Source organism: Phycomyces blakesleeanus (genome assembly GCF_001638985.1).
Source record: "Phycomyces blakesleeanus NRRL 1555(-) unplaced genomic scaffold PHYBLscaffold_37, whole genome shotgun sequence".
NCBI classification, from domain to species: Eukaryota; Fungi; Mucoromycota; class Mucoromycetes; order Mucorales; family Phycomycetaceae; genus Phycomyces; species Phycomyces blakesleeanus.
In genome coordinates this window covers 132,827-148,179 of record NW_017265167.1, presented here as the reverse complement: position 1 = coordinate 148,179, position 15,353 = coordinate 132,827, and the positions used below count along the sequence as shown (strand labels likewise).

The following is a 15,353-nucleotide window of genomic DNA, read 5'->3' as shown; positions in this document are numbered from 1 at the left end:
TAGTAGTTCAGTGTAGGAACCTGGTCAAACTTTGATACAAAATCCTTTCTCAATAAACAAAACCTACACAAGTTCTCACGAATCTTCGTTCCTAATCTCAAATCTTCAATTCTTCCTCTTAAAAACTTCTTCAACTTCAACCACCACAACAGTAGGATTATGGTGCATTTTGGTACAGTATAGTTTTATCTTTCAGCAATTCCCGTTTCAGCATGAATTGGTGTTTTAAAATAATAATAATAATAATAATAATAATAATATATTATACACCAAAAATCTTTAAAGACTTACTTGGCTGTATATTGAGAGTGTGTGGTAAAGTCCACTTTATGAAAAATGAATGGGCACTTCTAAAACAAAGGCTTCTAGACAAGTTCTACTTGTGTACAAATTATCATGTGGTTCGTATTGAGTTTTAATTCATAAAAACTATGGATTTTAATGAAAATTTTGTGTTATTTGCACAATTTGTGAAAATATTGTACTGTTTTTTTTAAAAGGATGTGTACATTATTTTTTGGCATACATATATTTTTGTATTTTATGAATTTTCTTATATTTACTCCAAGAATAGTCCAAAGCTATGCAAGAATTTTTAAGCGAGTTTAGGAAGAGTTTAGGGGCACCATGTCTAGAGAGTTATAGTTTGTAAGTAAAGATTACTAAAAACGGTATTCAACTTCTCCCGAGATAAAAGTAGTCATTTTCCTCAAAATTACCTAATCAAATATTATTTTAGTTTTTTATTAAAGTTGTTTTACTCAGGTATTGTTTGTGAGAATATATAACTTTAAGCCGAATAGATACAAGTTTATAAAAGCTACTTCTAAATACAATTTGATTCGGATTTTAGACGCCACACAAGATACTTTCAGACGTTACTTTTATTTTGATTGGCTTCGGCCATAAAATGACAATAGATTTGAACAAATAAAACATGATTAGAAAATATTGGGTTTGCTTTGCAACTTTAAGCAAAAATATTATGTAAATAGATAGATTTTGATGAATTTGTATTTAAAGGCGCCTCAGCCAATATTGTACATGCATTCATTGTTACAATTGTGGCGTCTAGGCTACAAGTGTGGCATGTGCTAAGCCCCCTTTAGTGTGTACTCTGAACAAACACTAGTACGAGACAGCTGTATGTATATATATATACATAAGGAGAAAATAAAAAATCAATTACGTATTTATTTTAATCTCTTTCACTCAAAGATATGTTTTCCTTTAGAAAGAGACTGGTATATAGAATATCACTATTAAACAATATTTATATGCTAAACATCGCACCAGTCTGAAAGAATAGATCAGAACAAATGGACTAAACGGTTCCTTTTGCTCGTCGGAATACAACTTCTCTTCACTATACCAAACCTTATTGCTACTGCAGTCATGTACAATCCATATAATTATGAATATTTGAATACACCTGAAGGTGGTGATGATAAGTGGTACGACACAATAGCGAAACGAGCTCGAATTCAATACGAAAGCATCTGGTTTATAATTTTTGAAATCTGGAGATTCTGGCTTGCTGTTGATGGGGTAACATACATACATACACATATATGATAGACAGTGCGGTTAATATATACATTATAACTAGGTTCTTCATGGTAATTCTATGACAATATCAGTTACTTTTTTCTCTACGGCATTTGCAATAGTATTGGGCGCCATGGTAATACAAAACTTAATTCAGACAGTTCACTAATAATTCTCAAATCTTAGCAAATTGTTGAATGTACGAAAGTAATTGAGTACACTCGTTTGAGTGTAGTCCCTCAGATTATCATGACATCATTACTATGTGCTGTTGCCGTACCTACACTTTATGCGACCTACAAGATGTACCGTCACAGTGATTGGATCAAGTTTCACAAATTAGGACCTGATGTCAGTTTACACGGTAAGTATTAATCTTCAAATACAACAAGTTTCTAATATTAAAAGGTGTACTTAGTTATGTATCACTGGGTACAATGCTTTGTACTTGTTATTAAAGGAGACATGTTCTTCCAAGCAATGGCTCTATGTCTATATTTCGCCGTACTAGCATTCAGTTATGAGCGGTGGTATCCATTTATCATCGTTCTTGCTCCAATTGTTACTATAGCATTTCTTTATCTCGGAAGAAGAGGAGTAAGATTATAGATTATCCCCAGATATTCAAAGATCTAACCAGATCCTTAGATTGCAAAAGAAAGCCAGTGGATGATGATTTTGTTTACAATATTTGAGGTTTTATTGACAGTGTTTAACATTTTTGTGCTTGTAATACAATCACATGCCCATTTTCCCTCATACTGGTACTTTTTGTATGCATATGGTATGGGAGTTTAATTTTTGAATTGTGCGCTTTCATTCTTATAAGACTGTGCCTTCTATTACAACATTTAGGTTTACTTTCAATAATAATGTGTCTGGTAATTGTAAATGGTATGATGTTTATTTGCAAAAGATTATTCACAATTCTTTATAGACCACAATATTCTTGACTATCAAATGTCAAACACAGTTTGGAAAGGGCCTTCGCGATTATGGTAATCAAAAGCGAATGATATTTTCTTAGCAGTCAAATAACTTTTCTCTTTAAATATTAGTACAAATGAGAGGCACCAAGAATAAATCATTCAACAGTAAACAAGATACCGAAACTAGACTTGATACCGAATACATTCTCAGTGGGTGGAACGATGTCGAAAATAATCAAGAACACAATAATACAGTGATATCCAATAATGTAAACAATAACAATATCTTTGAAAGCTTACGGACTGGAAACACGAGATAAACCTGTACATATAGACAAGAACCTGGTAAGCAAATATTTTATATTTGTTGTTTATTCTTTTTATAAAGATTATCCAGTATATAATAGCGCATATTATGGGGCTTGCTTTATTTTTCTATCAATTAGTTATCTAACCAATTATCCCATATTCTTTCCTTTACTATATACGTGCACCATACATATATTTCTTTGTAATCAAAGCCAAACCTGCCTCCATTTCATTTACACTAAATTTATTCTTCCTTATCAGATTATTATTACATCTCATACTAATACTTGTATAAACACTGAACTGTAAAGATCCATTTTCTTTTACAAATTTCAAATATCTGCCTTTCTCTCCCCCTTTTCCTATGTAAAATCAAAGGAAGATACATTTATCTTAAAGCAAATAGCTTATCTAACTTGGAATTATTGTTTTTAAATAAAAAAACTAATACATAAATTTTATTGACAATTAAGAAAGACTTGTGAATATATTATTAGCAATAAAAATAAGAATTTGTATACAAAGAATTGAAATCAAATAAAAAAAAGGTTGAGATATCTACCCACACCTTTATTTATTACTTAACTCAACCAATTACATATATGTATATATTATACATATTATTAAAAAGAAAGGGAAATACTCTGCATATGACTTACATTTGGTCTCTATATTTTTAAAATAAATTTATAAATTATTCTTACATAGGTAACTCACGATGTAATTGGGTTTCCAACTGAGATTATAAATAGAGACAAGCAAAGTGGCAAGATCATTCTTTAAACTAGCTTGATATTTGAAAGAGATGACTCAATGACTTTTTGAAAGGTATGAAGACAGCAGTTTACTGACTGAAATATTTTCTTCGTTTGAGAAGAAGCTAATCGCATTATCTAACAACATGGAAATTTAAGAGACTTTAGAGACTTGGAAGATATCAGATACTTTAAGAGTTATAAGAGTTATAAGGGCTTTAAAGACTTCAAAGACGTTAGATATTTTAAATAATTCAATGATATCAGAAACATTTTTGTCATCACCATCATACATATTATTATGGACATACTGTATACAATGGTAACTGTGAGTCCAATTGAAATAACCAGTAGAGAAGTAGCTAAAGAAGGCTCAAATGGCACGCTATATAGCAATTGAATTTACACAAGAGAACATTTAACTATCAAGACAGTTCTAGAAATTTTAAAGGCTTTCATAAAGTTAGACAAACGGGTAGAGCAAATTAGTATTGAATACTTAAATTGATAACAATATAAAAAATATATAAGAAACTTTAGGAAGAAATATTATCATAAATGCTAGAAGATGTGTATACAGCATATGAAATAAAGTAAAAGAAACCAAACAACAAGTGCAATCATTGCTATTTTATTTTGACCAAGGTTTTCAATTTTTGTATGAGCTATGTTTTTGTTTTAGTATCAAATATTTAAATAATATTAGACGAATGGGTTTTTCTTTCTTAGAATAGTATGCTTATTGCTTCTTAAACTTTCCTAATGGGGTCAACCGGTCTATCTTGTATTAGCATATATTACTGCTAATGTATTCATCAATATATATATATACTCAACCACTTACGCATCTATATATCTATATTACTAGCTCTATCTAAATAGTAATGCTAATGATATTTGGTGGAGGATAGAGGGCGGATACAAAAGGGAAGAAGGAAGAGATAAATATGCTGTATGCAGCAAATTAGCCAGCATTTTATATGCGTAAAAGTCTGGGATTGAGTCCTTAATAGTGCTGAAGTGGACCGTGCATAATCGGGGATATTTTTGATCGAGACTTGACTAAAAACGGAAACTCTATTTAATTTGTTTTAAGGCAGTGCTTTTACATATAAAAACTGTCCCATTTTTTGCTCTCTATTACTACTTTAACTGACAATTTTTTTTATTTACTTTTAGTATATAATATTTACAATTCATTAAAAATCCAGCATTTATATTTGATCTTGTATATAAAGATACATATCAATGGTTATAATAACGTTTATATTCCATCAAATTAATCAAGAGCAAAAAAAAAACGCTAACTCCCACTGTAGTTTATTCCTGCTTAACACCACCACTATTGAAAGCATATTTTTATTTTAAGCATATAACCATTATGCTTTGAATATTTTTAAATTCACCGCTGAAATAAAAAAAAAGTGTTTGATAAAAAGGAGTGATCTGATAAAGAATGGCCAGTCATATATCCAACTCAGTCAAACAAACTTTCTTTATATATGTAAGTAATATGGTGAGGTACATTGAGATCTACTGTCCAAGCGTTATTTGACAGCAATTGCTCAAATATTGGTTTAACTATATAATCTATCCCTATATCTACCACTTGGTCAAACCAGCTTAAAATCAAGAGTTTAATATGTATGTGGAAAGCAATACTTGCCCTGACTTGAATTTATACTTTAAAACCAAGTTCTTAAGCTTACAGCTAAGCTGTATCATCTTCTTTAGTTAACATTTCCTAATAAATAATGCTTTGACAATTTTGGGCACCTTTATTATGGTTTAAACATCCCATTTAATGTCTTATATTTGATTACAATCCACAAACATGTTTTCAATTGTGGATCCTAGAGGATCAACGTTTTCTAATGGGAGTCGATGTTTCGATCTTACCAAACCACCCAGATGTGACTTACTGTCCGGAATTCAACAATTTTATCTGGTCCTTAACGATCAATATTTCTTATTATTGATGAAGTTATTTTAATACAAGACAGGAAGATGACTATATATAAGTGTAAGAAAAAGAGCATCTTTTTGGGTGGATACTTGGGTAATTACAGCCATGCATCAATATTATGGACATTGTATAATACTTTTATATATATTAAAAACCAAGATATTATATCACTTCAAAATGTCGTTTCCTAGCAGGGCACGGTTGCTTCCATTCTTATATGTGTAAGCTTAGACTTTAGAAAAAATTGTAGTCTTTAGACTGCTTAAAATAGTATTATACCGTTTTGTGTAAAATTCACAAAGTTGTAAAAACTATCAGATCATAAAATTGTGTTTCACACCAGGAATATATAATGGTCTTTCCATAGTATTAGCATTCTCTCTTGCCCTTCCCATCTTTATTGCTTTAATTCTATTGCATTTTTGGTATGAGTATTTATCCTTTTCAACAGTTTCAATAACTGACAAATCACACAGTTGGTTTTTACTTTACAAATAAAGTAATCCAAGCGCATCACACAAAGATAAATAGCTTAATGAAAATAATCGAGAACCAGGCTCTTTATTTTTAATAAAGCAAACTGATCAGACATCACCTATACTGACATAAAGGACTTTACTAAAATTCTTACATATCGGTAAATATATTAACAGTAAATAACTAATGAAAACACTCGAATATACCCTTTTTTTAACAGCGATCTCCAAGTGAGTTGTCTAGCCCTGTGTGACTCGCAACATTTCTTTCCTTTTTTTGATCCTGTCACCCAACACAATGTCTATCGCCCTGAATAGACTAGCTCGAGGTAGATGACAGCAAATAAAACATACTTTTTCCCTCTCTCATTACAAATGATAATAACCATTTAAGTTTGCCTTATGTCTATGGGCACCTCTATAATTATATAGGCAGTAGTCGATTCATTCGATCTTCTCAATTATTAAAATGTGTCCAACATTCATCTACCTTGACATCCCCGATCAGAGTGCCCATGCCATACTTTGACGCCGATAGATTCATAGCCGGTCTCGGAAAGGAAGGATTTTCTGCTCAACAAGCACAGGCTGTAATTGATGCATTAGAAGATGTGGTTACTGAAAGGTATCAATAGAAATAATAATAATAATAATAATAATAACATTTAGTAATTCTTTAAAATGTTCTTACACAAAGTCTTTCTTCTTAATCTTTGCTATAATAACTTGGCTTATAGTACCATCAATGTTACAGGGTCTCTTGTTAGCAGAGCTGAACAAGAAGATGCAAGTACTAAATAATATTATAAAACCATATATATATACATATATTATTGTTATTGTTATTATGCAAAACCAAGTGCTAATGAAGGCTTTGTACATATTTAGAGTGCCATTAAATACAAAGGAGAGTTTGCCAAATTAAAGTCGGAAATCCAGATTACAGAGAAAAGAGACGTAGAGGAGGCCAAGTTAGCCAATGAGCGACTTAAGTCTGAACTTGATAAACTTCGAAAATCCCTTCAAGAAGATATTGTTCGTAGCCAGGCTGGAGTGCGTCTAGATCTAAACTTAGAAAAAGGACGCATTAGAGATGAGCTTGTTGGACACCATGAGAAGCTGAGCGCGACAGACGAGAAGATTGAAGGCGAAGTTCTTGAATTGAGGCGACACATGAAAGAAATAAAACTGCAGATCCTTCAATACATGATTGGTACATATACTAGGAAATTCAATGAGAGGATAATAGATGAGGTACTCATAGGTGGATTTAGGTACAATCACAGGAGCCGGTACTTTGATTTTAGGTAAGTATCTTGAACATAGTTAAAGGTGCAATGTGTAACTAACCGGCCGTTAAACATTTAGGATATGTCCATTTCCTCCATTAGAGACACATTTTTTTGGAGAATATTCCAAATGCAATACAATAAAAAGCATCCATAATTTACCTGTAAGATGGCTATAATAGAAGCCATCATTACTATATAATTGAAATTTATACCTGTTCAAACACATTATATTGACTTGAATAAAGAGCACTAATTCGGAAAATCGAGCAGACTTTGTTTACAATCATTAGCTAACAAACAAACAATCGAACAAACAAACAAATAACAAAAATTGCTCGATATGTGTAATTATGTATAAAGAATTTATTAATGTTTTCAGTAAAGTGTAGTTGTTGTGCGAATCATTATTTTGGTTTGCTTGGTAGAGATGTTTCATTTTATACTTGAATAAAATGAAAAAACCGTGCGTGTTTTTTTTTGTCTACCTTTGGAAAGATATTTAGTAATAGACTGATGTTTTTACAATACAAAAGTAATAAGCACACTCAAGGCAGTTAATACACCGCCAAGGATGCTCTGGGTCAATATATTGGATCCACTCCGGTTTTGATCCGATCCTAAGCCGGCTTCGGTTGCAGTTGGTGAAGAATCAGTACCATCTGCGGTGGGTGTTCCACCAGCACCCCCATCTGTGGTCTGATTACCTTCAGGAGCAGTAGGAGTATTAGGTTGAAGAACTAAAGAGGTATGTTGGGTGAGTATTATCAGGTTAATAAGTTAACTCATCATGAAAGTTTGCTTACCTCCTCCAATAAGATAGAGAACACCATTATTCATCAAGATTTCTGAGTGAACCACAGGAATACCATTGACTATTGGGAATAATAATAAAAAGCGTGAGACATTTTTTTTTCGTAATCCGTTGTCCATTAATTTGTGCTCATTTTTTGAAACAAAAAAAAAATACCTGTGAACGAGGTTTCATTAACAGCCTGGATTTGAAGTGGTGTTCCAGAGAGAGACGTAAGGGTCTTTCCAGAAGAGCTGGTACCATTCGTTGCCGGAGTAGTAGTGTTAGTACCAGTCATAGTGCTATTGTCCCCTGTTCCGGTGGTTCCCTGGGTGTCCCCAGTAGTAGTGGCAGTAGTAGAACCATCGGGTCCCATTTCTGCGTTTACTTCGCCAACTTTATCACTAGTCAAAACGTAACTTGCTCCATCGTCGGCCATTTGGATAGAAAGATCTTCCCAATCTTCATCAAAAGAAAATGGCGAGTCAATGTTGTCTACCAAAGAAGACTTTTCACCAGAGATCTTTCCAAGCTCTTCATTGTAATCAGTATTACCAGAGCCAGATCCAGAATTCTGAGGGTTTTCAGGGTCATTTGAGTTTGTTCCATCCGGCGATGAAGCGACATTGGTAGGATTAGAAGCGGGCATAGAATTAGAAGGTGTGAGACCCTCGGCAGACGTCTGGATAGGAGTCGGACTGCTTGTATTAATGGTGTCAGTCGAAGTAGCAATGGAAGTGGTGTTTCCGGCAGTTGTATCGGTAGCATTGGTTGATTGGTCGGTTTGAGTTAGGTTGGAAGAATAGTATGTACCAGAGACGATGTGGGTAGCTACCATGGATGACAGTTGATCCATTGTCATGTTGCTAAAGTCTAGTGCCAACAAGGCTTGGTTTACTGGTGCAAACACAGTGATCTGGATTCAATGTTTTAGTTAATTGATCTCTAGATAAATACACCATCTGTTCTTTGTTTCTTTTTGTATATATTTTTTTAATTGCTTACATTGGTAGCATTATTGATCTCTTGAGCGAATGAGGCATTTTTCATAAGATACAAGTTCACAAACGACAGATCGCTGACATAACCTGCAATATCAGAAGGACTCGAGGGCGGGACTAATACTAAGGCATTGGAAACGTATGACATAATTTATTTTATTTTTTAATGTTAGCATAGTCATAATGACATCTCATTCTATATCTTTTGCATTTTCGGGGAGATTTGATTTGATATTTCTAGAGAAATAATACTTACACTTATCGACGATATGGATGACACCATTGGAGGTTAGGATATTGCTGACGCTAATATTGGCTTGGCCCAAGCCATTGCCCGCCCAATAATCATTTTTGTCCGATCCAAGGATGAGAGGCATACCATTGCCGGTCTTGTCAATTGTCTGATTAGTGAGAAGAGTCGTCACAATGCTGTTGTTCGTGATGCTTTCAGTAGTGTGGACACCATTAACAATATGGTAATAAATAATGTCTGGTAAGGAATAGGTTTTTAAACCCGGACTGATCATCGGAAGAATTGACTCTGGTTGAGCCACAGATGGATCGTTGTCTGGAACTTGGTCAACATTGTTGTGGATTGGACCAAATTCTCCCGGAGTTGCCTCGGGGCCTTGAGCTGAGGCTTGAGGGTTCTCTGAGGCTTGAGATTGAACTGGAGCAGAAGAGGCCTGGGAGGTAGGTGCGCCAGATGTAGTTAAGGCAGATTCTGAGGCAGAGGCAGAGGTAGAAGCAGAACTTGAATCGGACGAGTTTCCTTCTGAAGAAAATATACCTGGGAATTCTTGAGAAAGGCCATCGAACACTTTATCCGAGGGTGCAAATACAGTAAGGTTTCCGGGTTTGGATAGAAGATCAATTATAGGTTGGTAGTCGGGCGATGATGAGAGAAGCTTGACAAACTTGCTTGCTGGACTAATTTTAGTAGAGTTGAGAAGCTCCATAATAGTAACTCCTGTCAATTGAGCAGAGGCGCTTCCGAGAAGGAGTGTGCATGCTAAAATTCTGCTTGCTGGCAACCGCATTGTGTACAAAGGAAGAAGAATAAGATCAAGTAAGATCCAATAAATCTCTCTTTTTTATTGTTATTTTTTTTATATACACGTTATCACTATTAAGAATTTCCTATTTCTTATTGGAGTTGGGATGACCTTGCTTTTGCGGCATTTGATATCTATTGCAGGGGATTTGCATTGGCCTTGTTTGATAGGGATTGAAAATGGCTGTGAAAGGCAAATCAACCGGTAAGATCTGTCTTTTTGGTCCTATTATCAGAATTATATTATTAATTAGGCATGAATGTAGTGATATATTCATGCTATAGAAAAGCAAAGGCTTTAAAATACACCCAAACCTTGTCTCATATATATGAATTTTGTAATTAGGTGTTCTGCGTGTTACTATCTAATGCTTTTATCATAATGTTTGCTTAAAAGATTATGAACAATGGTTTTTATTTTGCCACACTGCAATTTTCCTTAGTGAAGATATTAATACAGTCAAATTTGCAGAACTTATTCTGCTGTGGCAATCGTATTTACACTCTTCGTGTGTATATAAAGAAAAGGCATATGTGCGCACTTATTTATTTCCTATCGTAACCAGTTTAAAGTATATAACCTTGTGGTTATCACAAATAAATATTTTTAAAATAGCTTTGTAACAAATATTATTTCCTGCTGTTTTTACTTCTCTTTCTTTCTTGTTTGCTTTAAATACAAGTTTCTACAGGTCTAGCACTATCATTAACACCATTATTCTCAATTCTTCAAACGTGAAGAATGATTTAGTAGACCCATCCTTGGAAGGCATACAAACACTTCCTTTAAATACAGCTGTGGCAGTGAAAGCTAGTGAATGGTAGATAAACATTGATCGAACTCATTCGCTTTGGTCAACATACGGTGCTCTTTGTCAAACTAGCTCATTGATCGACAAATAAAATATTAAAAGGTGTACAAACTACTAAGTACGGCCATCTTTTGCGTCCAACCTGGTAAGTATTATTGCCCCTAATATACTAAATAACATTATTTGCTGAAAAGCACAATTGATGCATACATCAATTTTGAATAAAGTTTTTATGTTGAATTGCTCATTAGATTACAAATTGAATAAAGGATGAAAGAATAAACACAACCTATGAGTCACTTGCACTTTCAATCTAGGAATATATTAGCTTTGAAACTGGACTCTTTTTAATATCCATAACGATATTGTGGGCACACCGCATATCAAACGATAATTTAAAAACGTTATCAACAATACCAGCCATCCCTTTACTGCTTTGCGTTTAATATTTTGACCTCTTCAGATGTCACACTACATCAAACAGAAAACCACATTAAATCGCTACACTATACCCCCACAAATACACTCGATAGCTTCAAAGATCCTGGTCCCTTCATTAACAAGTCGAGAAAAAAATTGTGTGTAAAAACATACCTATTAAGTATATCACTTTTATAATTATGGATACACAAAAATAGTAGCCGTGTATAGAAGCAGAATAAGGAATCAGCGCCAAAAAATATTGTAAATAGTACAAATAAAAAACAGCTTTGTAAACATATGTATATATAAAAGTTGAAGTAGATAAAGGTAATTAACATGCTAATATGTACGATAAGAAAATATATTCAGTATTTTAATACACATACACTAAATAATATATGATTAATTGGTTCAGTATTCTTGCATCTAAAATCCTTAATGTCAATTTCATAAGAGCGACCAGGCACAAGTTTTGCATGAAGAAGCAACATTGGCAACTTTAACAATCCGAAAAAGGAGAAGGCTTTAGAGTAAATACGGTGTGGTGATGGTGGCTTCTAGTACATAAATAAAAGGTAGTGTAGAGAAACAGTTTCTGGTGCTATTAAAACAATAGTCGTTATAAATAATTACCACAAAACGGAGTTTGGGTAAAGAATCGATGTGATTATCGCATCAAATGGAATATGAACACGAAATTGAATTTTGCGGGATAGAGTTCAAAACTCAGTATCAGTGATAAATTTTGTTGAATAGATATTATTGAACATACAAAAGACATATGGGCAGATAGTACTTGCCTGGCTTGGTGAAGGGGAAAGGGTCAATACATACATGGAGCAGCTATTTAAGCAAAGAAAATATTTTCTTTACTGTCCATCATATTTTTTCCATTCATATCCCAAGGTCTTCATTAAAGTTGATGATATTAGAACAATAAAGCATTTGTATAAATAATGCGGTCAGATCCTCAAGTGCAGCCAATAAGTAATATACCATTGCTACCAGCTTATTCACTGTATCAGCAGTCAGCCCTCCATCATTCGCCTTCAGTATTACCACTAAATATCTTCTTCACCCCAAGCAACAAAACCTCTTTCCAGAAAAGAATCTCTATATTCCAAGCCATGCCATTGTTAGTATTTTTTTATTGTTACTTATACTTGTTCGCTTTTAAGCTTTGTTGTTCTTGTAATCATTCGACAGACATTATATATTTAAAGGATGATGTGCAATGATGTTTATCTTGCCACACAATAGCTTCCCTTATTAAAACCGCTAATACAATATATTTTGCTTCACTTATTCTGTTGTGGCGATCGTATTTTTTCTTTTTACTTTTCGTGTGACCATAAAAGGCACACAGGCACAATGTGAAAAAGAGAGGGAGAGGGAGAAGGGGGAAGCAGCTAAAAAAAAGAGAGAGATACTCCTTCTTATATATATATTCACTTTTAATTAAATTACTCTTTATTACTCATAATACATTTTCCAATGTCAGTGAGCTCGCCACCCTATCAACAACAAAACAATACGCATCAAACCAGCAGCTATGAATACCTATCCGAATTAGTCTCCAAAAGATCAGCAACAATAAAATACTTGTGTCGAGCCCATGAAGGAAACACTCATTGGTTCAACACAATTCTCCTAACACAACAGGATCTCGGCGCAATGTACCCAAATCATAAGATGATGCGAAGGTTTGACTGAATAAAATGGCTTGATTGTCTTGAAAATGAAATATTAGATTATTGATATTATTATTATTATTTGTGCAGGACATCAAACTTTTATACATTAGGAGTATCGCTTGGTACAATTCTTGACATTACTCATCCACTCGATTATCTAAAGGCATTGACCCAACTATTGAGCGAATTCGATTTCTATACGAATGATCATTCGAAGCAAAAGATGGCAAGTTGATCATTTAATTGTTTTGCTTTGTTGTTATGCTTCTATTTTTCTATTATTATTGTTGTTTAACTGGGCCTCTTATTTTTTTTATAAATCATAGAAAAATATCTTTCGAAAGGCACGCAAAGACGATGATAATGGAGCTGAAGGAACTGAATATACACATTTAATTGTACCGCATGTGGTATGTAGGCGTATGGTAAATTCATGTAACTCATACTAAATTTCCTTTTTTTTTGCTCTCTCTTTTTAAGCCATATGAATTAGATTACTTTGAGACTTTTTTTACACTCTGTGATATTATGACCGAAGCCTATGAAAAGTTACTGGTGAACACTGATAACTCTGTGTGCTCACAGTCTTATTTTGAGCTGGTTCTCAAGTGTGATGCAAAATTTAAGGTAATGTATATAATCTCCAACCAAAAACATATATCTAACATTAATTCCATGAGTAGAAGATTGTATCTCTAGTTACCAAAGAACTAGACGCGCTCGCTCGAAATGCTATCAAAGAAGAGCTCAAACTAATTGACCCTCTTTCCCATTCCAATAAGATCCCACCCATTGATTTTGAAGGCACAGAAGTATAAGTTAAAGTTAAAATAACCAGTATAATAATCATAATCATAATCATAATAATCACAATAATAATCATAGTAATTAGTTTCACCATGTCTATCTTTACAAATAATTACTCGTACATTTCCTTGATTCTATTCTTATTCCTTTCTTCTTCTTCTTTTTTTGACTATTTACAAATGATATTCTCTCTTTAATTTTATTGAATAAAATGTATGAGGTTAAGAATGGAAGGACTTAATTCAATATCAATATCCTCTCTTCTTTATCTCTATGCTCTTCCCTTTCCTTTTCCCTTTCCCTTTTTACTCTTGGCGATAACCTTTTCTTCCACTTCATCTTCTTCCTCTTCTTCCTCTTCTTCCTCTTCTTCTTCTTCCTTTTCTTCTTCTTCCTCTTCTTTATCATCTTCGTCATCCTCATCTTCGTCATCCTCATCTTCATCATCGTCATCGTCAAACAATAATACCGCAGCGGCGGCCTTGTTTTGTACTTTCTTTCGTTTCAGCAAATCACCAACAGCATCTTTTACACCTTCAACCATCTGCTCACGATCTTTAAGGAATTGGTTGTCATCAAACAAGTGCTTTTTCCTTGGAGGCTCTTTGAGTCCTTTTTCGATCTTTTCCTCGATTCGTTTACGTTTTTCTTGTTCGCGAGCTGGCAATGCTTCAAGCTCTTCCTGAAGTCTACAATAATATACTCGATTGGTTAATATTCAATCTATAAACAAACTACTGTACTTTTTTTTTTTTTACTTTTTGGCATCATTTACAGTCTTGATTCGACGCCCTTGTAAATCACGACAGGCTTCAAAGTTTGTTGTCTTTTGGGCATTCATACGTCCACCCTGAGCACGGAGCATGGATCCAAAACCACCTTTACCACCCAATAGACGTAAATCCATGTTAAACATGGCAGGATCGCCGTTTTTCTGAAGGAACATTGAGTCTGTGTCGGTCAAGGGACGGCCTCCGATTGAGCTAATGCGCTGAGCATCGGCATCAATGCGTGTGATTGAGGCAAGTTGTTCTTTAAGATGTCGGATGGTGAGAGTATCATTGGGTGTGTCGAACGAAACGCAAACAGGAGCAAGTCCTGAAAAAAGATTGACGATTGCTTGGCGCATTATAGAAGAAAACTTAAATAAGGAGAAAGAAAGACAGAAAGAAAATTATAAATAAATAAATAAAAATAATAATAAAAGAAAGTAACAGAATTATTGGCTCTTTCCAAAATATATATATGTATATATATTTTACGTAATTTCTCTAAATCTGTACTCGATTTTCTCTCTCCTTGATCTCAAATACAAAAAAATGTTTAATGAATCACACTTCTTTTACTTGAATTGAATTCTAAACTTCTTTATGTTTTATAAGCTAAAAATTTAAGTACTTTGAACCACCTTTTTTTATTTTCAGTTTTAGTTTTGCTCATTTGAAGACAAGCATTCATTATGGAATGTAATTGATTGTAATGATTAATTTCTTGAGG

The 15,353-nt window shown here is 33.7% G+C and overlaps 4 protein-coding genes across 4 annotated transcripts; all 4 read left to right on the top strand.

Annotated features, from left to right (window-relative positions):
• Positions 1-1,220: 1,220 nt before the first annotated feature.
• PHYBLDRAFT_71135 (hypothetical protein) lies at positions 1,221-2,797 on the top strand (the record flags this gene model as incomplete). The annotated part of the gene is made up of 7 exons (XM_018442413.1): positions 1,221-1,244; positions 1,297-1,548; positions 1,610-1,684; positions 1,735-1,912; positions 1,967-2,145; positions 2,486-2,546; positions 2,607-2,797. The coding sequence occupies 7 exons, from the start codon at positions 1,221-1,223 to the stop codon at positions 2,795-2,797; spliced, it is 960 nt and encodes a 319-aa protein (XP_018284320.1).
• Positions 2,798-6,281: 3,484 nt separating this feature from the next.
• PHYBLDRAFT_152606 (hypothetical protein) lies at positions 6,282-7,374 on the top strand (the record flags this gene model as incomplete). The annotated part of the gene is made up of 6 exons (XM_018432960.1): positions 6,282-6,312; positions 6,416-6,608; positions 6,721-6,773; positions 6,891-7,196; positions 7,258-7,290; positions 7,352-7,374. 6 exons carry the CDS (start codon positions 6,282-6,284, stop codon positions 7,372-7,374), a joined length of 639 nt encoding a protein of 212 aa, XP_018284319.1.
• A 2,926-nt stretch (positions 7,375-10,300) lies between these two features.
• On the top strand, positions 10,301-10,945 carry PHYBLDRAFT_175333 (hypothetical protein; the record flags this gene model as incomplete). The annotated part of the gene is made up of 3 exons (XM_018437471.1): positions 10,301-10,325; positions 10,518-10,692; positions 10,813-10,945. 3 exons carry the CDS (start codon positions 10,301-10,303, stop codon positions 10,943-10,945), a joined length of 333 nt encoding a protein of 110 aa, XP_018284318.1.
• A 1,904-nt stretch (positions 10,946-12,849) lies between these two features.
• PHYBLDRAFT_175332 (hypothetical protein) lies at positions 12,850-13,867 on the top strand (the record flags this gene model as incomplete). The annotated part of the gene is made up of 5 exons (XM_018437470.1): positions 12,850-13,058; positions 13,137-13,279; positions 13,404-13,474; positions 13,530-13,676; positions 13,733-13,867. 5 exons carry the CDS (start codon positions 12,850-12,852, stop codon positions 13,865-13,867), a joined length of 705 nt encoding a protein of 234 aa, XP_018284317.1.
• Between the last annotated feature and the right edge of the window lie 1,486 nt (positions 13,868-15,353).